This window comes from Eleutherodactylus coqui, chromosome 2 (assembly GCF_035609145.1).
Source record: "Eleutherodactylus coqui strain aEleCoq1 chromosome 2, aEleCoq1.hap1, whole genome shotgun sequence".
Taxonomy (NCBI): domain Eukaryota; kingdom Metazoa; phylum Chordata; class Amphibia; order Anura; family Eleutherodactylidae; genus Eleutherodactylus; species Eleutherodactylus coqui.
This window is the reverse complement of record NC_089838.1, coordinates 310295572-310322896: the sequence shown is the minus strand read 5'-3', so window position 1 is coordinate 310322896 and position 27325 is coordinate 310295572. Positions and strand designations below refer to the sequence as shown.

Here is a 27325-nt window from a genome sequence, read left to right as displayed (position 1 = left end):
AAAACTAGAAGTCCTAGCATGCAATGGTAGCCACAAGTGGTTATGCAATAGTTGAGAAGCCAGAGGTTGGAGACGCCTTATTTAGAGTCTTAACTGAAACCATAATATGACAGATTCTGCACTGAAATATAATTACTGATAAACGTTTTGTTTAATCATCACATTTTCCTTACTCTCCTTAGGCAGGCACCGTCAAAAAAAGACATCAACCTCCTAGAAGAAGGCGAGGAGCAGGTTAACTGGCCACATAATGAATTATTTTGGGAAGATGATAGCCAGTGTATATCACTCTTCAAAATGACAAAAGAAGAGTACCCCGCAGCGTCTCCAACAGAAGGGTACACACCGTTTTCAGAGCTAGTCGATGAACAGGAGAACAGAGAAATGGAGGATTCTCGATTTACATTTAGCGCCTTTGATGGACCTTACCTGCTCTCGTGAACTAAAGTCTTCTGCCAGAAACATTTGGACTGGAATATATTTTTTGAAACCATTTCATAATTGGGAGTTATTTCTGATTGATCTTGATGGAAACACAAGACAGCTAGCCATCACTAGACTATGAAAAAGACATTATCCAAGGAAAGCCTACATGAAAAGAGGTATCAAACAATTGCTTATGGATAGAGTTCTCCTCCTTCTGCCCCTCATGCTATTTTGTGTACACTTTATATTGGGTGTTCAACTAATCTTGGATGGCCTTGACTACATGCTACATAAGAAATGACCAGCTATGTAAATAAGGGTTAGCAACAGGACTGGCATCAGCACCGTACAATCCTTGGCATTAAAAATGCCCACTAGGCTTGAAGGAGCTAGCACAAGCTATGTAAGCATGATCTGGGTAGGGTGGACAACAGACAAGCTATGACTCTGTCGCTCATGCACCATATATAACGGGAGATGGCACCAGGCTATGCGATGAGGTTAGGAACATGAAACCATTTGAAAAAAATTAGTTTACACCATGATAGGAAGCAAATAATATCTAAATGGCCACCAGCATTTAGGGGCGACCATAATGAATAAATTGAATGTATTTAATTATCCAAAAAATGTATTTAAAGGTGGTTTTACATCTGTGTTGAAACCTCAGGTTGGAAGGTCCGTCGCAGATTCGGCACAACATACTGGAAGAAAAAGCACTGCTTGCAGTACTTTTTCTTTTGCCTAAAAGGCGGGCAGCTTAGTGGAAACTGAGTGCACCCCATTGTAGTCAGTGGGGTCCCTTGTACGCTGTTCGGTTCCGTCCTAAGCTGAGCCGTTTAGCCGGCAGGGATTCCTGTTTCCTGCTCCACGAACAAAACAGGAAATTGGAACGCATACACAGTTGTGAAATTACATTTCATTTATACAAAAAAATAAGCATGTTCCATTTTCGTGCGTTTTTCTCAATCCCACGGAGAACTTGTGGTCAATCCTATAAAATCGGCTGGACTAGCAAAAACACAGACATTGTGATACACTCCAAGCACTGATAATGGGTTGTCATCAGTCAGGATTTGGCCCACAGGCTGATAGCCAGCATGCCAGGGCGAATTGCAGAAGTCTTGCAAAATAAAGGTCAACACTGCAAATCTTTGTCTAAGCGATGTATTTGTCAATAAAAGTTTAAAAACTTAAGAAATGCGTTTAATTGTACTTCAGTAACCATAGCAACATCTGACTCATGGCCTCATGTCCATGGACAGGTCGGATTCCATGCTGGGAATCCCACACGGAATCCAGCCCTGCCCCCAGCCAGTGAGCCCTGCATACCTGTATTTTTCCGGCAGTGGCGTCCGCGGAGATCTCTCCACTTCCAGGGTTTGCGGTACAGCGCATGGTCCTCATGGCTAGCCATCGGACATGCGCAGTAGTTTTTTTTTTTCAATCTTCTGCTTTCCCGCAGGATCCGTGGCACAACCACAGTGTCAGCTGCGAGTGTGCCGGGGATCAGATGTGTGGCAACCGCACAAAAATAGAGCATGCTGCAATTGGTTTTCCAGACCTACCCCTGCCGTCATACCGATTCAGCAATCACACAGCTTAAAGGGGTTGACCCGCAAAAGCAAGTGGGGTTAAGCACTTCTGTATGACGGGTTAAGCACTTCTGTATGCGCTGTCTGCCCTCTTCTGTCGTGCTCTGGCGTGCTTGCGCCGCACAGGTCTTCTGCGCATGCGCAGAAGACCTGTGAGGCGCAAGCACGCCGCAGCAGCCCCTTCAGCGGGACAGAAGAAGCAGACAGCGCAAGCATGTCTAATCCAGGCAGAAGGCGGCTTCGGTCGGCGCCATGGAGACGGGGACGCCAACACTGGAGGGGGTAAGTGTATAACTTCTATATGGACAATATTTAATGCACGATGTATATTACAAAGTGCATTAATATGGCAATACAGAAGTGCTTAACCCCACTTGCTTTCGCGGGACAACCCCTTTAAAGGGGTTGTCCCGCGGCAGCAAGTGGGTCTATACACTTCTGTATGGCCATATTAATGCACTTTGTAATGTACATTGTGCATTAATTATGAGCCATACAGAAGTTATAAGAAGTTTTTCACTTACCTGCTCCGTTGCTAGCGTCCTCGTTTCCATGGAGCCGACTAATTTTCGCCGTCTAATGGCCAAATTAACCGCGCTTGCGCAGTCCGGGTCTTCTTCTTTCCTCAATGGGGCTGTTCGTGCTGGATGCCGGCTCCTTGTAGCTCCGCCCCGTCACGTGCCGATTCCAGCCAATCAGGAGGCTGGAATCGGCAATGGACCGCACAGAAGCCCTGCGGTCCACCGAGGGTGAAGATCCCGGCGGCCATCTTCAGCAGGTAAGTAAGAAGTCACCGGAGCGCGGGGATTCAGGTAAGCACTCTCCGGTGTTCTTTTTTAACTCCTGCATCGGGGTTGTCTCGCGCCGAACGGGGGGGGGGGGGGGGGGGGGTTTGAAAATAAAACAAAAACCCGGTTCGGCGTGGGACAACCCCTTTAAGTCTGACTATTTTCTGTGTGTAGCATCCCACACTCTCCATCTTGCCATACTGTGCACATCTTCAGCCCCTTTACCTTCTGCATCACCCTATTATCTGTAGTATGTAAGCCCGTTGGAGCAGGACCCCTACTGTCTCCATCAATCGATTATTACATGTAACAGTGTTTTTTGTATCTTTGTTTGTTGTACATGTTCTCCCCTGTTTTGTAAGCACTGCGGAGTATGCTGGCGCTATATAAAAATTATTATTATTTATCATTTGAAAAAAAACATTTCAATGTTTCAGTTTTTTTTCCAGGCCTTCCCATCTCTGTCAGTCTCAAACATTTTTGCCCACTGTAGAGAAACATTTTTATATTCTGATCATAGAATTTTTTTATTCTGTTGTCTGTACATGACTATGGGGGCAGCAATCATTCCTGTGCTACATTTAACAGCATTTAGCGAAATGCTTTACAGCAGCTTCACACATTGGACAGGAGCTGACCGACTGACTTATATGGAAGACTGTTCTAGACATGTTCTATGACCTGCGCAAAGGTTATATTGTAGAGAGGGGAGTAGGTAGTCACAACCTATCACCAATTCTGAACCGTGGATTCTGTGTTATCTGCATATAGGTGTTACCTGTCAGTGTAATCCTGCCTGTGATGTTAACAACGATTATAGCTCAGAAGCCATCTTTTGAGCGGTAATCGTTCTGTCTAAATGTACTGCTGGTGCGCATACCCCTGTAAAGGAAAACATACAAGCATAAACACAAAGTTGTATAAATTGTGATACTGCCCTGACTTGTACCAAAACTGCAAAATATACAAAATAAGCAGGAAGGCTTTTCCCATCCCTTACAGGCTCAGAGTAAGGGCTTATTTACACGACCACAGGCATTATTACGTACGCATAAATCTAACGTTTGTGTGCCTGTTCAGATGTCCCAAGCCTGGCGCACATACACCGAGGCCACAATGCAATCTCCCCCTCTCTGGCTCTCTGCCTTTTTCCTCCCTTGACTGTTTGCAATGGGAGAGGGTGGGATGAGGGAGAGCTAAACTCCCTCCCCTTGTCTGTTTGCAATGGAAGAGGGTGGGATGGGGGAGAGCTAAACTCCCTCCCCTTGTCTGCAGCCAGCAATGGGATGGGGTGGAGCTTAGCTCCGCCCCCGTCCCATCCCTCTCTGATTACAAACAGCTGGAGTGGAGGAGAGAAGGGGAAGGGAATTTAGCAGTCACGCTGCTAAACTCCCTCCCACCTCCCTTCTCAGCTGCTGTCATTGCCTCCCATAGGAGTCTATGCAAAGGCCAACGTAGAAGTGCCGCAGACTGGAAGATTTGTGAGCCTGCAGAAAAAGAAATACTGGAGGAGATGAACATTGTGCAAAAATTTTAGACAGGTGCGAAAAAAATGCTACAAAGTGAGGATGCTTTCAAAAATGGAAGTATTAACCCTTTCCAATCCACTGACGTCTAAAGACATTCTGATTGAAGCCTGTACAGTTCCAGGCCTGTACGGTATTCTTACTGTATATTACTGGCCGCTCTGTTGTCGGGGGCCACTCCAGCATGTCCCATACTGCAGTACTGGCTCTAGCCAGCAGATGGCGCCATTGCACAATGGCAGAAAGAGAAAGACCCCTAGGAAACCCTGAATCCAAAATTGGATTGCAAAGGGTTAATAGTTTATTTCTGTCAATTAAAATGCAATGTGAATGAACAAAAGAGAAATCTAAATGATATCAATATTTGGTGTGACCACCCTTTGTATTCAAAACAGCATCAGTGCTTCTAGGAACACTTGCAAACAGTTTTTGAAGAAACTTGGCAGGGAGGTTGTTCCAGACATCTTAGAGAACTAAGCACAGATCTAGAGATGTAGGTTTGCTCAAATCCTCCTGTCTCTTCATATAATCCCAGACAGACTGGATGATATGAGATCAGGGCTCTCTGGGGTCATATCATCACTTTCAGGACTCCTTGTTCTTCTCTATACTTAAAATAGTTCTTAATGACATTGGTGGATGTTTGGAGTTGTTGTCCTGCTGTAGAGTACATTTGGAGTCAATGAGATGCGTTCTACTTTTTGAAAGCATTCTTAAGGCTCATTTAGACGCGATTATCGCTCAAAAGCCATCTTTTGAGCGATAATCATGTCTGAATGCGCTGCAATGTTCACTGTTCGTGAACTATTCGTTCATCGTTGATTTCTAGCAAGCTAGAAATCAACGATGACTCTTATCAGCACCGCACACTGATTTTCTCAGCGGGTGGCACTGATAGCATTCTTTCAGCTGGTATCCAGCTGGGACTTCCCAGAGGAATACCAGCTGAAAGCTCTGAGAACAAAGCAGCTGTCAGCGCTCCTACTGTTCTTGGAGCTATCAAGCTCAGCGGAACACCGCTGATAACTATGAGAACAAAGCAGCTGCTTGCATGTACAAAACAGCTGCTTTTCTCGTACTTATCAGCGGTGTCCCGCTCCGCCTGCATTTAACTCTTTAAGTAGCTAATTAGCTAGGAAGTAAGGTCTAATAATCAATAAGTAAGACCACTGATTGCTGTGACACTATATGAATAGAGACTATTGCCAGCCTTCGTTTTGGCAGGCCTCTGCTGCATACCTATTATTACAACTGGGGTCATAATAAGAGGGATTAGGTTGATAGCTGCCTGCAGCTCTACACAGCGCTCTAGTGGTTCAGTCACTATCACACAAAAAGGCACATACATATCAGTCTATCAGTCCTCTCATTTATTTCTTTTGTGCTCTGTTTGTGGAACTGACCCTCTAGGGATTGGGCTCTTTATTATAGCTGTTAGGTAATACCTTATCAGAATAGACCATAAGAAAAAAAGAAAAGGGGTTAACTCTTAATGTACTGAGACTTACTTTGAGGAAGCAAGGTCTAATAATCATTAAGTAAGACCACTGATTGCTGTGACACTATATGAATAGAGACTATTGCCAGCTTTCGTTCTGGCAGGCCTCTGCTGCATATCTATCATTACAACTGGGGTCATAATAAGAGAGATAAGGTTGCTAGCTGCCTACAGCTATACACAGCGCTCCAGTCACTATCACACAAAAAGGCACACATGTATCAGTACACTATCTGTACTAGTATACCACATGGTTGGTGAAAATGTACTTAAGTTTCTGATGAAGTGTCTACACTTGGCACGGAAATGCGTTGAACTAATTGAAAGTGTATAAAATCATTGAACCAACTGAAAAGCATCAATCAAAATTGTAAACAAATCATCATAAATACAATTTTGATGGACCAACTAATTGACGAATCATCATAATTACAACTCTGATGATTATAATTTTTAACAACAAGTACGGTTATTATATGAGCAGGTATAGAGGGATTCCTGCAATCCTCTCTGATGATTAACGATTTCTACGTATATCTTCTTCTATATATATAAAAATGAAGGTATGTCTGTGTGCGTGCGTGTCTGTCTGTTTTTCCTTTATGCGCTACTACACCATTCATCCGATCGCCATGAAACTTTGGGAAGTTGTTGAGTACACTCCTGGGAAGATTATAGGCATAGTACAACTATCCTACGATAAATGGCGCGCACGCGAGCGTCGTCGAAAGTTACGACCCCCCCCACGTAGATCGAATAAGTAAGCCACCTGCTATTGTGATGTCATCAACATCGGACGCCCTTGAACATGCCCCAACATGTTCTATAAAGCTGCATTGTGATGTCATTAAGGCTCTATTATGACACGTACAGCTTGGAACCACTAGAGCACGCCAGCCAATTACCATTGGAGTTGGAAGTGGGTAAACAAGTACTAGGATATCTTCCTAAGAAGCCACAGCAGCCGGATAAATTGTATGTTCCACCCAACGGCTATTTTATTCAGCCCGCAAGGGGGAAGCAGCGGCCTACAAAATCTCATTCAGGTAGGTAGGTTCAGTTCTTGGAGGTTGGGGAATGCTTATGGGCAAGGCCTTATGTCTCATCCCAACTCGATTATTCAATTCTAAGCGCAAAAGAATTAGCGTCCAAATTTTATGTATGGAATTTAATTTTCTCACTTCCCAATGTCATAGAAACTTGAAATTTGGCAGGGGGAAGCAGCGGCCTACAAAATCTCATTCAGGTAGGTAGGTTCAGTTCTTGGAGGTTGGGGAATGCTTATGGGCAAGGCCTTATGTCTCATCCCAACTCGATTATTCAATTCTAAGCGCAAAAGAATTAGCGTCCAAATTTTATGTACGGAATTTAATTCTCTCACTTCCCAATGTCATAGAAACTTGAAATTTGGCACGAGCATTCATTATGTCATAAATAGGAAAAGTTAATGGGTCCCAACTCCATTATTCAATTCAAAGCGCCAAAGAATTAGCGTTCAAATTTTACGTACGGAATCTAATTCTCTCATTTCCTGATGTCATAGATAGATAGATAGATAGACTGTATGCAATAACCTAGATAGATAGATAGACTGTATGCAATGACACGTACAGCTTGAAACCATAAATACTAGAGCACGCCAGCCATTTACAGTCAGTCTCCATTGGAGTTGGAAGTGGGCAAACATGTACTAGGCTATCTTCCCAAGAAGCCACAGCAGCCGGATAAATTGGATGTTCCACACAACGGCTAGATATATAAAAACGAATGTATGTATGTATGAATGGTGTAGTAATGCATAAAGGACAGACAGACAGACATACATTCATTTATATAGATCAGGAAGTGAGAGAATTAGATTCCATACGTAAAAAATTTGGACGCTAATTGTTTTGCGCTTAGAATTGAATAATCAACTTGGGACCCATTAACTTTTCCTATTTATGGCATAATCAATGCCGTGCCAAATTTCATGTTTCTATGTGAGAAAATGACATTCCGTACTTAAAATTTGGACGCTAATTCTTTGGCGCATATAATTGAATAATCGAGTTGGGACCCATTAGCTTTTCCTATTTATGACATATTCAATGCCCGTGCCAAATTTCAAGTTTCTATGTGAGAAAATTACATTCCATATGTAAAATTTGGACGCTAATTCTTTTGCGCATAGAATTGAATAATCGAGTTGCGACCCATTAGCTTTTCCTATTTATGACATATTCAATGCTCGTGCCAAATTTCAAGTTTCTATGTGAGAAAATTACATTCCGTATGTAAAATTTGGACGCTAATTCTTTTGCGCATAGAATTGAATAATGGAGTTGGGAACCATTAGCTTTTCCTATTTATGACATATTCAATGCCCGTGCCAAATTTCAAGTTTCTATGTGAGAAAATTACATTCCGTACGTAAAATTTGGACGCTAATTCTTTTGCGCATAGTATCGAATAATTGAGTTGGGACCCATTAGCGTTTCCTATTTATGACATATTCAATGCCCGTGCCAAATTTCACGTTTCTATGTGAGAAAATTACATTCCGTACGTAAAATTTGGACGCTAATTCTTTTGCGCATAGAATCGAATAATCGAGTTGGGACCATTAGCTTTTCCTACTTATGACATATTCAATGCCCGTGCCAAATTTCACGTTTCTATGTGAGAAAATTACATTCCGTACGTAAAATTTGGACGCTAATTCTTTGGTGCATAGAATTGAATAATCGAGTTGGGACCCATTAGCTTTTCCTATTTCTGACATAATCAATGCTCGTGCCAAATTTCAAGTTTCTATGTGAGAAAATTACATTCCGTACGTAAAATTTGGACGCTAATTCTTTTGCGCATAGAATTGAATAATCGAGTTGGGACCCATTAGCTTTTCCTATTTATGACATAATCAATGATCGTGCCAAATTTCAAGTTTCTATGACATTGGGAAGCGAGAAAATTAGATTCCGTACGTAAAATTTGGACGCTAATTCTTTGGCGCTTACAATTGAATAATCGAGTTGGGACCCATTAACTTTTCCTATGTATGACATAATCAATGCTTGTGCCAAATTTCAAGTTTCCATGACATTGGGAAGCGAGAAAATTAGATTCCGTACGTAAAATTTGGACGCTAATTCTTTGGCGCTTAGAATTGAATAATCGAGTTGGGACCCATTAACTTTTCCTATTTATGACATAGTCAATGCTCGTGCCAAATTTCATGTTTCTACAACATCGGGAAGTGAGAGAATTAGTGGCAATCATGGAAATCGAACGATCTACGCGCCATTTATCATGGAATATTTGTACTATGCCTATAATCTTCCCAGGAGTGTACTCAACAACTTCCCAAAGTTTCATGGCGATCGGATGAATGGTGTAGTAGCGCATAAAGGACAAACAGACAGACACACACACACGCAGACATACATTCATTTTTATATATATAGACTAGCGTACCCGTCGCGCGTTGCTGCGAAGACAGACATACATACATACATTCGTTTTTATATATCTAGCCGTTGTGTGGAACATCCAATTTATCCGGCTGCTGTGGCTTCTTGGGAAGATAGCCTAGTACATGTTTGCCCACTTCCAACTCCAATGGAGACTGACTGTAAATGGCTGGCGTGCTCTAGTATTTATGGTTCCAAGCTGTACGTGTCATTGCATACAGTCTATCTATCTATCTATCTATCTATCTATCTATCTATCTATCTATCTATCAGGGTTATTGCATACAGTCTATCTATCTATCTATGACATCAGGAAATGAGAGAATTAGATTCCGTACGTAAAATTTGAACGCTAATTCTTTGGCGCTTTGAATTGAATAATGGAGTTGGGACCCATTAACTTTTCCTATTTATGACATAATGAATGCTCGTGCCAAATTTCAAGTTTCTATGACATTGGGAAGTGAGAGAATTAAATTCCGTACATAAAATTTGGACGCTAATTCTTTTGCGCTTAGAATTGAATAATCGAGTTGGGATGAGACATAAGGCCTTGCCCATAAGCATTCCCCAACCTCCAAGAACTGAACCTACCTACCTGAATGAGATTTTGTAGGCCGCTGCTTCCCCCTTGCGGGCTGAATAAAATACCCGTTGGGTGGAACATACAATTTATCCGGCTGCTGTGGCTTCTTAGGAAGATATCCTAGTACTTGTTTACCCACTTCCAACTCCAATGGTAATTGGCTGGCGTGCTCTAGTGGTTCCAAGCTGTACGTGTCATAATAGAGCCTTAATGACATCACAATGCAGCTTTATAGAACATGTTGGGGCATGTTCAAGGGCGTCCGATGTTGATGACATCAGTGATGACATCACAATAGCCGGTGGCTTACTTATTCGATCTACGTGGGGGGGGGGGGTCGTAACTTTCGACGACGCTCGCGTGCGCGCCATTTATCGTAGGATAGTTGTACTATGCCTATAATCTTCCCAGGAGTGTACTCAACAACTTCCCAAAGTTTCGTGGCGATCGGATGAATGGTGTAGTAGCGCATAAAGGACAAACAGACAGACACGCACGCACACAGACATACATTCATTTTTATATATATAGATTGAATGTATGTCTGTGAATGTGTGTGTGTCTGTCTGTTTGTCCTTTATGCGCTACTACACCATTCATCCGATCGCCATGAAACTTTGGGAAGTTGTTGAGTACACTCCTGGGAAGATTATAGGCATAGTACAACTATCCTACGATAAATGGCGCGCGTGCGTGCGTCGTCGACAGTTACGCCCCCCCCCCACTTAGATCGTTCGATTTCCATCACTGCCACTAATTCTCTCACTTCCCAATGTCGTAGAAACATGAAATTTGGCACGAGCATTGACTATGTCATAAATAGGAAAAGTTAATGGGTCCCAACTCGATTATTCAATTCTAAGCGCCAAAGAATTAGCGTCCAAATTTTACGTACGGAATCTAATTTTCTCGCTTCCCAATGTCATGGAAACTTGAAATTTGGCACAAGCATTGATTATGTCATACATAGGAAAAGTTAATGGGTCCCAACTCGATTATTCAATTGTAAGCGCCAAAGAATTAGCGTCCAAATTTTACGTACGGAATCTAATTTTCTCGCTTCCCAATGTCATGGAAACTTGAAATTTGGCACAAGCATTGATTATGTCATACAAAGGAAAAGTTAATGGGTCCCAACTCGATTATTCAATTGTAAGCGCCAAAGAATTAGCGTCCAAATTTTACGTACGGAATCTAATTTTCTCGCTTCCCAATGTCATAGAAACTTGAAATTTGGCACGGGCATTGAATATGTCATAAATAGGAAACGCTAATGGGTCCCAACTCGATCATTCGATTCTATGCGCAAAAGAATTAGCGTCCAAATTTTACGTACGGAATGTAATTTTCTCACACAGAAACTTGAAATTTGGCACGAGCATTGAATATGTCATAAATAGGAAAAGCTAATGGGTCCCAACTCGATTATTCAATTCTATGCGCAAAAGAATTAGCGTCCAAATTTTACATATGGAATGTAATTCTCTCACATAGAAACTTGAAATTTGGCACGGGCATTGAATATGTCATAAATAGGAAAAGCTAATGGGTCCCAACTCGATTATTCAATTGTATGCGCCAAAGAATTAGCGTCCAAATTTTACGTACGGAATGTCATTTTCTCACATAGAAACATGAAATTTGGCACGGGCATTGATTATGCCATAAATAGGAAAAGTTAATGGGTCCCAAGTTGATTATTCAATTCTAAGCGCAAAACAATTAGCGTCCAAATTTTACGTACGGAATCTAATTCTCTCACTTCCTGATCTATATAAATGAATGTATGTCTGTCTGTCTGTCCTTTATGCATTACTACACCATTCATCCAATTGCCATGAGACTTTGGGAAGTTGCTGAGTACACTCCTGGGAAGATTACTGGCATAGTACAACTATCCTACGATAGGTGCCGCGCGTACGAACATTGCGGACAGTTATGCCCCCCAAACAAAGATCATTTGATTTCCATCTCAAGCACGAAAGCAAAAGGCATTACGAGCAACGGGATGAGTGTTCAACCAGAAAATGATGCATCCGCCGAACGTTTCGCAAGACAATTGCTGGATATTGAGAATGCTGAGGTAAAATGAAAGCTGGGCTGTGATTGGTTGCTGTTTCTTATACTGCTGAGGTAACATGAAAGCTGTGCTGTGATTGGTGGCTACTTCTTATACTGCTGAGGTTGCATGAAAGCTGTGCTGCGATTCGTTGTTATATATTATACCACTGAGGTAACAGGAAAGCTGCGCTGTGATTGGTTGCTATTTTTTATATTGCTGAGGCAGAATAAAAGTTGCGCTGTGATTGGTTGTTATTTCTCTTACTGCTGAGGTAACATGAAAGCTGCGCTGTGATTGGTTGTTATATTTTATACTGCTAAGGTAACATGAAAGCTGCGCTGTGATTGGTTGTTATATATTATACCACTGAGGTAACATGAAAGCTGTGCTGTGATTGGTTGTTATCTAGATATATAAAAACGAATGAATGTCTGTCTGTCTTCGCAGCAACGCGCGACGGGTAAGCTAGTCTCATCCCAACTCGATTATTCAATTCTAAACGCAAAAGAATTAGCGTCCAAATTTTATGTACGGAATTTAATTCTCTCACTTCCCAGTGTCATAGAAACTTGAAATTTGGCACGAGCATTGATTATGTCATAAATAGGAAAAGTTAATGGGTCCCAACTCGATTATTCAATTCAAAGCGCCAAAGAATTAGCGTTCAAATTTTACGTACGGAATCTAATTCTCTCATTTCCTGATGTCATAGATAGATAGATAGATAGACTGTATGCAATAACCTAGATAGATAGATAGATAGATAGATAGATAGACTGTATGCAATGACACGTACAGCTTGAAACCATAAATACTAGAGCACGCCAGCCATTTACAGTCAGTGTCCATTGGAGTTGGAAGTGGTACTAGGCTATCTTCCCAAGAAGCCACAGCAGCCGGATAAATTGGATGTTCCACACAACGGCTAGATATATAAAAACGAATGTATGTATGTCTGTCTTCGCAGCAACGCGCGACGGGTACGCTAGTCTATATATATAAAATTGAATGTATGTCTGTGTGCGTGCGTGTCTGTCTGTCTGTTTGTCCTTTATGCGCTACTACACCATTCATCCGATCGCCATGAAACTTTGGGAAGTTGTTGAGTACACTCCTGGGAAGATTATAGGCATAGTACAACTATTCTACGATAAATGGCGCACGCGCGAGCGTCGTCGAAAGTTACCACCCCCCCACGTAGATCGAATAAGTAAGCCACCTGCTATTGTGATGTCATCACTGATGTCATCAACATCGGACGCCCTTGAACATGCCCCAACATGTTCTATAAAGCTGCATTGTGATGTCATTAAGGCTCTTTTATGACACGTACAGCTTGGAACCACTAGAGCACGCCAGCCAATTACCATTGGAGTTGGAAGTGGATAAACAAGTACAGATAGTCCCCGACTTGCGAACATTCGACTTACGAATTTCGCTAGATACGAACTATCTGTCCTGCACAGTATGATGTAATGCTATGGCATTACATCATGCTGTGCAGGGACCGGACAAGCTTCTATCAAGCCTGATAGAAGCCTGTCCGGTCAGATCGCGGTTGCTAGGCAGCCGGGGGCCTTCTGAAAGGCCCTAGGGCTGTCTATGCAGAGCGCCTATCAAGCCGTGCGCTTGATGGGCACTCTGCATAGACAGCCCTGGGGCCTTTCAGGAGGTCCCCGGCTGCCTAGCAACCACACAGCGTCCCGTGATCTCATCGTGGGATGCTGTACGGGCCCCCTGAACGTCGGGTGCAGCGGGCACCCGGCGGCAGCAGTTCCGACGAGCCGCGCCGCTCGGCGGAACTGTTAACACTCTAAATACCGCTGTCAGAGCGGTATTTAAAGTGTTAACAGTTCTGACAAGCGGCGCGGCTCGTCGGAACTGCTGCCGCCGGGTGCAGGCTGTAAGAACAGCCGGCAACCGACGTTGTATGGAGCGGGATCCACCCGCGATCCCGCTCCATACCATTTGTTCGACTTGCGAACAAAACGGACTTGCGAACAGGCTCCCGGAACGGAACCTGTTCGCAAGTCGGGGACCACCTGTACTAGGATATCTTCCTAAGAAGCCACAGCAGCCAGATAAATTGTATGTTCCACCCAACGGCTATTTTATTCAGCCCGCAAGGGGGAAGCAGCGGCCTACAAAATCTCATTCAGGTAGGTAGGTTCAGTTCTTGGAGGTTGGGGAATGCTTATGGGCAAGGCCTTATGTCTCATCCCAACTCGATTATTCAATTCTAAGCGCAAAAGAATTAGCGTCCAAATTTTATGTACGGAATTTAATTCTCTCACTTCCCAATGTCATAGAAACTTGAAATTTGGCATGAGCATTGATTATGTCATAAATGGGAAAAGCTAATGGGTCCCAACTTAATTATTCAATTCAAAGCGCCAAAGAATTAGCGTTCAAATTTTACGTACGGAATCTAATTCTCTCATTTCCTGATGTCATAGATAGATAGATAGATAGATAGACAGACAGACAGACTGTATGCAATGACACGTACAGCTTGGAACCATAAATACTAGAGCACGCCAGCCATTTACAGTCAGTCTCCATTGGAGTTGGAAGTGGGCAAACATGTACTAGGCTATCTTCCCAAGAAGCCACAGCAGCCGGATAAATTGGATGTTCCACACAACGGCTATTTTATTCAGCCTGCAAGGGGGAAGCAGCGGCCTACAAAATCTCATTGGTCGCTGCTGCCGTCATTTTTAAAAAAGGTACGCTCAGTTCTTTCATGGAGAACAATGTTTAGTGGAGAACTCGCTTATTGGATACAATGTTGCGAGCTGGGGAAAACCCCTAGAATAATCCACGGCACGCAGGCAGACAAGCAAAGTGTAAATAACTGGATTGGATAGCTATGTCTGTCTGTCTTCGCAGCAACGAATGCATGTATGTCTGTCTTCGCAGCAACGTGCGACAGGTACGCTAGTACTATATAATTTGTGAGCAAGAAATCTTCATTAATACCAAAACAGAGCCGAGGATTACGTTGTATTTTTTCGTTCTTTGGTGTCTGTCTTTGTCAGCCCTATTTTAATGAGAATCAATAAAATATTGTTTTAGGTTGTCTATAGCTGTGAAGGGCTAAGCTGTATTTTTGGATCACTGTAAGTGTCTGTTTATATCTGCATTGGAGGCTTAATTAGGCAGGAAGAAAAAGTCCAAATGTTAAATGATGGAAACCATGAAAGAAACCTGATGATTCCCATTACAGTCGTGCAAGCGCCACTCGTGTCTGTCAAGTCACAGATCTGGCCCCGGGTTGCATTCCAATTTTCTGCTCTTATGACAAACAGAAAAATTGAATTCTTGACAGAGAATATTTTCATACAATCTAGAATTCATGTGAAATGTCTATTTTTCTAACAACACATTTTTAGAGCAGGTGAAATTACTAGTTGGCAAAGAAAAGCTAACAGTTTATTCTCTGAAACATTACAGATCTCTGTAACATTTCCAATAGGGCACCATTGCCGTAACTGCCTAACATTTCTTGACTCCTTGAAGGGATGCTCTAGTACCCTTTAGCACCTCCTCTATGTTGGATACAAGATGAAGGGAGGCTGTAGTACCCTGTTGTGCCGCTTCTAGGCTGGAAAAAAGATGCGGGCTGAATAAAATAGCCGTTGGGTGGAACATACAATTTATCTGGCTGCTGTGGCTTCTTAGGAAGATATCCTAGTACTTGTTTACCCACTTCCAACTCCAATGGTAATTGGCTGGCGTGCTCTAGTGGTTCCAAGCTGTATGTGTCATAATAGAGCCTTAATGACATCACAATGCAGCTTTATAGAACATGTTGGGGCATGTTCAAGGGCGTCCGATGTTGATGACATCAGTGATGACATCACAATAGCAGGTGGCTTACTTATTCGATCTACGTGGGGGGGTGGTAACTTTCGACGACGCTCGCGCGCGCGCCATTTATCGTAGAATAGTTGTACTATGCCTATAATCTTCCCAGGAGTGTACTCAACAACTTCCCAAAGTTTCATGGCGATCGGATGAATGGTGTAGTAGCGCATAAAGGACAAACAGACAGACAGACACGCACGCACGCATACAGACATACATTCAATTTTATATATATAGATTTCTATTTTACACACAATATCTAGAACAAAGTCACTACTTTGCCATTAGGAGCCATCAAAGGCAAAAACAATAAGAAATGACACAGGAGATAAAATTTGTTGTTTATTTCCTGGAAATCCCAAAACAAACTTCAACCATTTGGAGGAATTGTTAACAATAGAAACAAAAAAAGGAAATGCCGTGACCCGGATTCGAACCGGGGTTGCTGCGGCCACAACGCAGAGTACTAACCACTATACGATCACGGCAATGCCAACGAGCCAGGTAGGAGTCGAACCTACAATCTTCTGATCCGTAGTCAGACGCGTTATCCATTGCGCCACTGGCCCAGTTGCTGTATCTCTACCTAATCCTGCAGCATGCTTTGGATCACTGTAAGATTTGCATCTAGATGTCCATAGCCATAAATGCCTCACTTCCTGCAAACTGAATTGGAACGAGGCAGAAACTAAATACAGTATATTCATATGTTCTAAAATTCATGTTTGATTTCTATTTTACATTTGGGATATCTGCAAAACCTGCAACAAGATACCGTAGCATTGCCAAAAGTGCCCAACATTTCTTATAACAATTGTAATATTAATTTATTCATCCATATAATCTTTTTCTCAAAAATCCAAGACTCTTTAACCTTGGATATATAGACAATCAAAAATAGATCTAGTGTTCACTTGAGGCTTCTACTTTTCTCAGAACAGGCTAATTCACTTTTTTACAGATTGAAGCTATAAGGTAAAGGATAAGAAATAATGTAGAAGTTGAAATCTGTTGTTTATTTTTAGCAAATCTATGAAAACTCCTCAACTCTGAGGAAGAACCATTAAAAATAGAAGCGAAGAGGAAATGTCATAACCCAGATTTAAATCATTTAATGCCGAGACTACGAGAAGATGTAGGAGATGAACACACACAATCTTTATGGGCAGAAATACAGGGAGGAAATACAAAATAAAATCCTGATAGAAGTTTTTTTTATAGGCCACCAAAACTAACAGAAGAAACTGAAAAGAGGTGTCAAACCAAAATGAAGTAATTATTATGGGAGACTTTAATTATCTGGATAAAATATGGGAAGATGAAACCTGCAAATCTCAGAAGGACAATAAGTTCTTGAGAACACTTAAAGCTAAATACCTTACCTAACTTGTGTGGGAGCAGACTAGAGGGAGGGCCATTTTGGACATATTATTAACCAACAGATCGGTTAGAATCATGGGGTGCAGGTTGAGGGACACTTTAGAAATAGTGACCACATTAAAGTTAATTTCCAGGTGTCATTCAAGAGACTCCATCAACATCATCCCTGGTGGTCTAGTGGTTAGGATTCGGCGCTCTCACCGCCGCGGCCCGGGTTCGATTCCCGGTCAGGGAACATGAATTTTTTTTTTATAGGAATGTTATGACCCATTTTGTGTATATTTCCAAATGATTTGTAAAGTACTAAAGAATACGTTGGCGTTACATAAAGGTTGCTATTATTATGACATTAATGATTGTTTGACAGAACAAACTTATGTCCCAAATCAGATTCTCAGCCAATTCATGTTATGAACCATATACAGGTGTGTTTGGTTATATTCAATACCACATAAATAGTTGTCAGTATAGTACAAATATGCAAAGCTTCACAAAAATTGGGGATGATTAGGTGTTACCCCTTGGGTGATTTGTTTTGAAATTACCCATTAGTGTTAATCGACCTGAAACAGTCAAAACCCGTTTCGGGTTCATCTTTACTGCAAGTTCAATTCAGTACCAACCCTTGGGTGACTTGTCTGAGCCAAAGCCGCTAAAAAAATGAGGAAAAGAAAGAAAAAGGAAACCAAATCTTTTTCCTCATTAACTTTTTGTTTTCTGTCCATAATATATACAGTTAGGGCCAGAAATATTTGGACAGTAACACAATTTTCGCGAGTTGGGCTCTGCATGCCACCGCATTGGATTCGAAATGAAGCCTCTACAACAGAATTCAAGTGCAGATTGTAACGTTTAATTTAAAGGGTTGAACAAAAATATCTGATAGAAAATGTAGGAATTGTACACATTTCTTTACAAACACTCCACATTTTAGGAGCTCAAAAGTAATTGGACAAATAAACATAACCCAAACAAAATATTTTTTTTCAATATCTTGTTGCGAATCCTTTGGAGGCAATCACTGCCTTAAGTCTGGAACCCATGGACATCACCAAACGCTGGGTTTCCTCCTTCTTAATGCTTTGCCAGGCCTTTACAGCCGCAGCCTTCAGGTCTTGCTTGTTTGTGGGTCTTTCCGTCTGAAGTCTGGATTTGAGCTAGTGAAATGCATGCTCAATTGGGTTAAGATCTGGTGATTGACTTGGCCATTGCAGAATGTTCCACTTTTTTGCACTCATGAACTCCTGGGTAGCTTTGGCTGTATGCTTGGGGTCATTGTCCATCTGTACTGTGAAGCGCCGTCCGATCAACTTTGCAGCATTTAGCTGAATCTGGGCTGAAAGTATATCCCGGTACACTTCAGAATTCATCCGGCTACTCTTGTCTGCTGTTATGTCATCAATAAACACAAGTGACCCAGTGCCATTGAAAGCCATGCATGCCCATGCCATCACGTTGCCTCCACCATGTTTTACAGAGGATGTGGTGTGCCTTGGATCATGTGCCGTTCCCTTTCTTCTCCAAACTTTTTTCTTCCCATCATTCTGGTACAGGTTGATCTTTGTCTCATCTGTCCATAGAATACTTTTCCAGAACTGGGCTGGCTTCTTGAGGTGTTTTTCGGCAAATTTAACTCTGGCCTGTCTATTTTTGGAAGTGATGAATGGTTTGCATCTAGATGTGAACCCTTTGTATTTACTTTCATGGAGTCTTCTCTTTACTGTTGACTTAGAGACAGATACACCTACTTCCCTGAGAGTGTTCTGGACTTCAGTTGATGTTGTGAACGGGTTCTTCTTCACCAAAGAAAGTATGCGGCGATCATCCACCACCGTTGTCTTCCGTGGACGCCCAGGCCTTTTTGAGTTCCCAAGCTCACCAGTGAATTCCTTTTTTCTCAGAATGTACCCGACTGTTGATTTTGCTACTCCAAGCATGTCTGCTATCTCTCTGATGGATTTTTTCTTTTTTTTCAGCCTCAGGATGTTCTGCTTCACCTCAATTGAGAGTTCCTTTGACCGCATGTTGTCTGGTCACAGCAACAGCTTCCAAATCCAAAACCACACACCTGGAATCAACCCCAGACCTTTTAACTATTTAATTGATTACAGGTTAACGAGGGAGACGCCTTCTGAGTTAATTGCAGCCCTTAGAGTCCATTGTCCAATTACTTTTGGTCCCTTGAAAAAGAGGAGGCTATGCATTACAGACCTATGATTCATAAACCCTTTCTCCGATTTGGATGTGGAAACTCTCATATTGCAGCTGGGAGTGTGCACTTTCAGCCCATATTATATATATAATTGTATTTCTGAACATGTTTTTGTAAACAGCTAAAATAACAAAACTTGTGTCACTGTCCAAATATTTCTGGCCCTAACTGTATATATATATATATATATATATATATATATATATATATATATATATATATATATAGTTTTATTATCACTGTGATAAGGGAAACAAAGTACTCCAAGCTCTGCATCAGAAACAATTTTGCTAAAGGCACATGGTCTAATGGGTTTTCTCCTTCCTCACAGCTTGTATATCGGATCATCGCATGCCCAACTATTTTCATTGTATGTGGTTGTTTCCGCAGTTTTGACACACTCTGTATGTGTGTAATATAAATGAAGTTTGGTTAATCTCAACTCTGTGCAAGTACTAATCATATGAATTTTACATGCAGATTTCTGCACAACCCTGTGAGCTCCTTGGTTAAGAAGCAAGCGTAAAAGGGCTTTATCACATCAGATATCCCTGGTGGTCTAGTGGTTAGGATTCGGCGCTCTCACCGCCGCGGCCCGGGTTCGATTCCCGGTCAGGGAACATGAATTTTTTATAGGTATGTTATGTGTTACCTATTTTGTGAATGGTTCCCAACGATTTGTAAAGTACTGCAGAATATATTGGCATTACATTTATTATTGTGACATAAATGATTGTTTAACCCCTTCCCGCAAAATGACATACCCTTACGTCATGGGGGTAGCGCGGATCACAGCGGATCTCGCGCTATTCCTGCAGCGGGAGCCGACTGTCACTAGCAGCCGGCGTCCCGCTGCTAGCTCCCTCTGTGACTCTAGCCGGCTCTCGCGATATCGCGAGAGCCTGGCTGGTTGCTATGGCAACAGGATGCCAGATACCGGCGTCCTGTATTGCCATAGCCTGTGATCGCTATAGTAAGCGATAAGGCATGGCAGGAGAGAAGTCCTGCCATGCCTTATCGTAGCGATCTGCAGTGCTGCAGTAAAAGTCCCTCAGAGGGACACAGACTGTGTAAAAAAAAAAAGAGAAAAATAAAGTACAAAAAATAAAAGTGTAAAGAAAAAATGTTAAACCCTTTTTTATGCTTTTTCTCATATTAGCATAAAAAAAATTTAAAAATTAAAAATCCCACATATTTGGTATCGACGCGTCCGTAACAACGTGTACAATACATTGAACGTGCTTATTATCCTGCATGGCAAAAAGCGTTTAAAAAATGCTAAAAAACCGAGGCAAAATGCTAATTTTTAGCATTTTGACTTCCAAAAAACGCATTTAAAATTATTTAAAAAAACGTGTGTGCCCCAAAATGGTACCAATAAAAACTACAGCTCGTCTCACAAAAAATAAGCCCTCAGAGAGCTCCGTCCATGGAAAAATAAAAAAGTTATAGCACTTTGAATGCAGTGAGTTTAGAAAAAAATAATAATTTCCAGAAAAAGGGTTTTTATTGTGGGAAAAGTGGAAAAACCTAAAAAAAAAAAATACTAAAAAATTTAGTATCATTGTAACCGTACCAACCCGCAGAAAAAAATGTAGTGTGTTATTTATGCTGCATAATTAACGCTTTAAAAAAAAACAACAAAAAATCTATGGCAGAATTGATGCATTTTCTCTCCCTACGATCATAAAAAAATGTAATAATAGTTTTACAATATAGTCTATGTAACCAAAAATGGTACCAATAAAAACTACAGTTTGCCATGCAAAAAACAAGCCATTATACGGCCGCGTTGACGAAAAAATAAAAAATTTATGGCTTTTGAAAAATGGAGATGAAAAAATACCAAAAATTGTTTGGTCCTCAACGCCAAAATAGACCGTGTCCTTAAGGGGTTAACAAACTTATGTCCCAAATCACATTTCTCACCCAATTCATGTAATGAAGCATATTCAGGCGTGTTTGGACATATTCAATACCACTTAAATTGTTGTCAGTAAAAAAGTGGTCACCATCAAGAATTTTTTTCTCAAAAACTACAAAAAATACCTTCCTGAAATTCTATTTTGAGAAATTTCAATCTATGGGGGGATAGATACATAAACTCTTTTCAGCTATCTCAGTCCCGTAATGGAGATAGTTGGGCGTTATCCCTTGGATGATTTGTCCTGGAATGACCCATTAGTATTGATCGAATCATAACAGTCAAGTTCTGTTTTAGGTTCAACTTTACTGACCCTTCTGATCAGCACCAACCTGAACCTTGGTGGTCCGTCTCAGCCGAAGCTGCTAAAAGAAGAAGGACAAAAAGAAGAATGAAAAGAAGGAAAAAGAAAAATTATTTTTACAAATGTAATACTGACGGCGTACAACACCAGCAATTTAAATTGATTTATTCTGATGAGCGTTTTGTTTTGCAGACTTAGGCTGGGTTCACACAGGGCGGATTTGTCGCGGTTTTGCCGCAGCAGATCCGCCCGCGGCCGCTAATCTCGGGATTAGCCAGCCATGTAGACGAGATTTCTCAGAAACCTCGTCCACACGGGACGGCTAAACCGCTGCGGTAAATCCGGCCGAAACCGCGGCTGCCGCGGTTTCAAAAGATTGAGCATGTCTGTTTACTTTCTTTTTTTTGTTTATTTACGTCACGGCTGCGCTCTCCTCTATGGGAGCGCCGGCCGCAACGGAAAAGCATGCGGCCGGGCCGCTTCAAAGCCGCCGCGGCTTAAACCGCGGCGGTTCTCCCGGCGGAAATCTCACGGTTTTTGCTGCGGCCAAACCGCGAGATTTCCGACGGGAATACGCCCCATGTGAACCCAGCCTTATAGTTCACATAAAAAGAAAACAACAGCCAAAAAAAGCAGTACGTCCTATTTCTATCCTTATTTATTGATTGAATTCACAATTATAGTCAATGGCGTCACGCACAAACACAGCCAATACATCTTTTTTTATGTATATTGCCTGCAGGGGTGGGGTGAGGTTAGTGACAGCAGTTGGACCTTCTTGCAAGTGTAAAAAACGCAATGAATACAAAAGTAGCACACACATTGAAAACGCAATGCCACACACGTACACAAACAGTAAAAACTGCAATAGGACTTGGGGGGCATTCAGACGACCGTATATCGGCTTGCTTTTCACACCCAGCCGATATACGGCGTCTCTCTCTGCAGGGGGAGGAGGTTGGAAGAGCCAGGAGCAGTGCTCTAAGCTCCTGCCCCCTCTCTGCCTCCTCTCCACCCTTCCCCACCCCTCTGCACTATTTGCAATGAGAGGAGGCGGAACAGGAATAGGGCTAAGCGGCAGGAATGAGCTCTGCCCCCGTCCCGCCTCTCTTTATTGAAAATAGTGTAGGGGGTGGAGAGGAGGCAGAGAGGAGGCGGGAGCTCAGTGCACTGCTCCCGACTCTTCCAGCCTCCTCCCCCTGCAGAGAGGGACGCCGTATATCGGCCGGTCGTGAAAACCCAGCCGACATACGGTCGTCTGAATGCACCCTTAAACAGACGAGCATGTTTGCCCATGTGAAAATCACGCCTGCAAAACAAGAAACATAGAAACTACTGAAGTCCATGGCAGATTCTAAAAAGCAAAGGGAATGAGTAGACGACAGCTGCCCTTATTAGGCTTTAAATAGCAATTCAGTTCCACGGGAAGGGAGTATCACGCCTGCGTGTGAATTGGCCTTGCAAGTGCAAATATCATAGTATTATGTGAGAATGCACAACAGCCTGATTATTGCCATCGCTAAGCCTTGTTCATGCGCAAATACCCTGCAGCGAGCATATTTGTGCATACATTCGTCTGTTGCACCCCTTATTCATGGGCCAAAATTGCATACGCCTGTGTAAATGAGCCCTAACGTGAGGTAAACAGAAGCTAGGCCAGCAAGTGCAATATGCACCAAACAGACTATGAAACCGATGCGAAAATACAACTGTAATATGGCGGTCTGATGACGTTTTCAAACGAACTAGAATTAGTCTGCGTGGACATTTCTGCATTGCAGCGTTCTCCCTATGGGGCTTGAATTCCGCACATCTTTACTTCAAAACCGCAAGACTAAATTCCACGTCGGAAAAGCTTTCTGCGCCTTGCAGAATTGCTCTTGCGGATTTCTAGTATACAGGAGATGAAATTCCGTAATTAAAGGCCTAAACAGATGGCCGTGTTTTTGTCCAGTTATGCGGCCGAGAAAATCCCGGCAGCAAACGGGATGGAACTTAACTATCGGTCTCATCTTCACTATCGGGATTCTCATGCATTAATACTACGTGCGAGAATGATAAGGCAGGACCTATATTCCCGCTGCAGTTCTTTTTTCCCCCCATAACTCGCGGAGTGCGCAGTGTTAAAAGAATACAGGTCGTGTTCTAATACACTCCATAGGGGCGAGTGTGTTAGCGCATGCGCCCATGTGTTTAAGCCCAAAGTCTGTGGGGAAAACACATGAAATTGGGCAGAATGCATTCTGCAGTTAAGGGCTCATTCACACGGGCGTATTTTTCATCAGCATTTTGTAAAACCAAAACCAGGAGCCGCTCCAAAATACAGAAGAGATGAAAATCTTTCCATTGTACTTTCTCTCTGAACGCTTCACTCCCGCTTTTGGCTCACGAAATACTGACGCCCTACGAACGCAACAAAATCCATAAAATGGGCTGTGTCACATATACATTTTTGCGTACAAAAATTCTGCACGCACAATACACAGAAAATAGTACTCATTGATTGCAATCAGTTAGTTCAAATGCATGTTTTGCGTGCACATTTCTGGCGTGCAGGAAGAAAACAAACAAGCTCTACTTTTTTGCACAAGAAGAGAACATCTTGAACTTATTAAACTAATTGGCCGATTGGTGTGCGTTTTGCGCACGACTTGTGTGGGCAGAAAGTACAGTAAAATCACTGTTGTGCATGCAAATCCACATACGCTCATGTGACGCAGGCCCTAGGTTATATTAAAGAGTAGCGGAAATGCTGTGAAATGTCTGCAGCGGACAATTCCGCATCTAACACACAAGTGCGAAGTTTGACTTAACCCTTTCCAATCCACTGTCTGACGTCTTAAGACACTATGCTTTAAAGGGGTTGTCCCGCAGCAGCAAGTGGGGTTAAGCACTTCTGTATGGCCATATTAATGCACTTTGTAATATACATCGTGCATTAAATATTGGCCATACAGAAGTTATATACTTACCCCCTCCGGTGCTGGCGTCCCCGTCTCCATGGCGCCGACCAAAGCCACCTTCTCCCTGGATTAGACGCGCTTGCGCAGTCTGCCCTCTTCTGTCCGGCTCCGGCGTGCTCGCAGAAGACCTGTGCGGCTCGAGCACGCCGGAGCGGCCCCTTCAGCACAAGCGCGTCTAATCCAGGGAGAAGGCGGCTTTGGTCGGCGCCATGGAGACGGGTACGCCAGCAACGGAGTGTATAACCAATGTATGGCCAATATTTAATGCACGATGTACATTACAAAATGCATTAATATGGCCATACAGAAGTGCTGAACCCCACTTGCTATCGCAGGAAAACCCCTTTAAGGCTGTACAGCTCCGATGTTTGAAGATGTCCGTCGGGGTTCTCTTACTGTATATCGCCAGCCTCTCTGCTGTAGGACCCTATCCAACGTGTCACCTCATGCAGTACTGGCTTTAGCCAGCAGATAGCGCTGTTGTATAATGGGAGAAAAAGAGTAAGCCTCTTAGGAAAACCATGTTACAAAGTGGATTGGAAAGGGTTAAAAATCAGCCGCACCTCTGCAGACAATAACATGGTCCCCCTCACCTCCGAAATCTTCACACTCTCAGAACTTCCTTTATCAGGCACCCGCTGGCCTGTAACAAGAGCATCGCCGCTGGTCAGGTGACAAGTGAGGGAGAACGCAGAACCTTCTGAAATTGACTGAAGTGTTGCTGATTTCAAGTCAAAATCTGCACAAATGATGCCAATTTTGACTTTGTTTCGGATGTGGAAACGCTGCAGAATTTCCAGTGGAATTCCCCAATCCGCAGCAGTCCTGCTACGTGTAAACATACCCTTAGCCTGGGTTCACACACAGCAGAATCCTGGCGGAAATCTTGCGGTTTGGCTGCAGCGAAAAACCCACTTAGCTGTTCCATTGCAGAGGAGAGCGCAGCCGAGGAAGAAAAAGAATGAGCATGCTGCAGCCGGTTAATCCGCGCCGCAGTGCCGGCTTTGGCGCGGCGGATTTGCCGTCCCATGTGGAGATTTCTGAGAAATCTCGTCCAAATGGCTGGCTAATCCTGGGATTAGTGGCCGCAGGAGTACTTGCAGCGGCGAAATTCCGGCGAAATTCCTGCAGACAATTCCATCCCGTGCGGAGGGTCCCTTGGGGCTCCTTCTGTCGGCCAATGCATTTTGGCGCCCGCCTAGCCACGAGGCATTAGACAGTGAACGAGGTGCTTTTGCGCACGTATCAGCACATTTTACCATACTTTTTGTACCCGCCGTGATTCTCTCATGGATGTGCGCCCCCCCACTGTGATTCTCTCATGGATGTGCGGCCCCCCCCCCCCGTGATTCTCTCATGGATGTGCGGCCCCCCCCCCGCCGTGATTCTCTCATGGATGTGTGGCCCCTCGCCGTGATTCTCCCATGGATGTGCGGCCCCCCGCCGTGATTCTCTCATGGATGTGCGGCCCCCCGCCGTGATTCTCTCATGGATGTGCGGCCCCTCGCTGTGATTCTCTCATGGATGTGCGCCCCCCCACTGTGATTCTCTCATGGATGTGCGGCCCCCCCGCCGTGATTCTCTCATGGATGTGCGGCCCCCCCCCCGCCGTGATTCTCTCATGGATGTGCGGCCCCCCCCGCCGTGATTCTCTCATGGATGTGCGGCCCCCCCCCGCCGTGATTCTCTCATGGATGTGTGGCCCCCCGCCGTGATTCTCCCATGGATGTGCGCCCCCCCTGCCGTGATTCTCCCATGGATGTGCGGCCCCTCGCCGTGATTCTCCCATGGATGTGCGGCCCCCCGCCCTGATTCTCTCATGGATGTGCGCCCCCCCACTGTGATTCTCTCATGGATGTGCGGCCCCCCCCCCCCCCCGTGATTCTCCCATGGATGTGTGGCCCCCCGCCGTGATTCTCTCATGGATGTGCGGCCCCCTGCCGTGATTCTCTCATGGATGTGCGGCCCCCTGCCGTGATTCTCTCATGGATGTGCGGCCCCCTGCCGTGATTCTCCCATGGATGTGCGGCCCCCCCTGCCGTGATTCTCCCATGGATGTGCGGCCCCCCCTGCCGTGATTCTCTCATGGATGTGCGGCCCCTCGCCGTGATTCTCTCATGGATGTGCGGCCCCTCGCCGTGATTCTCTCATGGATGTGCGGCCCCTCGCCGTGATTCTCTCATGGATGTGCGGCCCCCTGCCGTGATTCTCCCATGGATGTGCGGCCCCCCCTGCCGTGATTCTCTCATGGATGTGCGGCCCCTCGCCGTGATTCTCTCATGGATGTGCGGCCCCCCCGCCGTGATTCTCTCATGGATGTGCGGCCCCTCGCCGTGATTCTCTCATGGATGTGCGGCCCCTCGCCGTGATTCTCCCATGGATGTGCGGCCCCTTGCCGTGATTCTCTCATGGATGTGCGGCCCCCGCCGTGATTCTCTCATGGATGTGCAGCCCCCCCGCCGTGATTCTCTCATGGATGTGCAGCCCCCCCGCCATGATTCTCCCATGGATGTGCGCCCCCCGCCGTGATTCTCTCATGGATGTGCGGCCCCCCGCCGTGATTCTCTCATGGATGTGCGCCCCCACCGTGATTAATACGTCATTTTCACCACAGTCTTGCACTGTATTGCGTATTCCACATTTGCGCATCCCCATAGAACTCTATAGAACCCATTATTCTATTTGTTCACGTGAACAGAAAAAAAATGAAATGGGAACGAAGCCATTCAAATCGACGGGTTC

The 27325-nt window shown here is 43.8% G+C and overlaps 1 protein-coding gene and 4 non-coding genes across 7 annotated transcripts in view; 3 read left to right on the top strand and 2 right to left on the bottom strand.

Moving 5' to 3' along the window:
• The window catches only part of LOC136612832 (cytokine receptor common subunit beta-like), a 46412-nt gene extending 44280 nt beyond the window's left edge, over positions 1–2132 (top strand). For all 3 annotated transcript variants that reach the window (XM_066593537.1, XM_066593536.1, XM_066593538.1), the window contains exon 12: positions 183–2132. In XM_066593537.1, coding sequence (XP_066449634.1) covers positions 183–441 — 259 coding nt within the window. In that variant the 3' untranslated portion in view covers positions 442–2132. The remainder of the gene's footprint in view (positions 1–182) is intronic.
• A 14084-nt stretch (positions 2133–16216) lies between these two features.
• Positions 16217–16288, bottom strand: TRNAH-GUG (transfer RNA histidin (anticodon GUG)). The gene has a single exon. It is a non-coding gene; the product is annotated as a tRNA-His (tRNA).
• Positions 16289–16296: 8 nt separating this feature from the next.
• Positions 16297–16369, bottom strand: TRNAR-ACG (transfer RNA arginine (anticodon ACG)). Its single transcript has one exon. It is a non-coding gene; the product is annotated as a tRNA-Arg (tRNA).
• Positions 16370–17343: 974 nt separating this feature from the next.
• TRNAE-CUC (transfer RNA glutamic acid (anticodon CUC)) lies at positions 17344–17415 on the top strand. Its single transcript has one exon. It is a non-coding gene; the product is annotated as a tRNA-Glu (tRNA).
• Positions 17416–19940: 2525 nt separating this feature from the next.
• On the top strand, positions 19941–20012 carry TRNAE-CUC (transfer RNA glutamic acid (anticodon CUC)). The gene has a single exon. It is a non-coding gene; the product is annotated as a tRNA-Glu (tRNA).
• The last annotated feature ends 7313 nt before the right edge of the window (positions 20013–27325 follow it).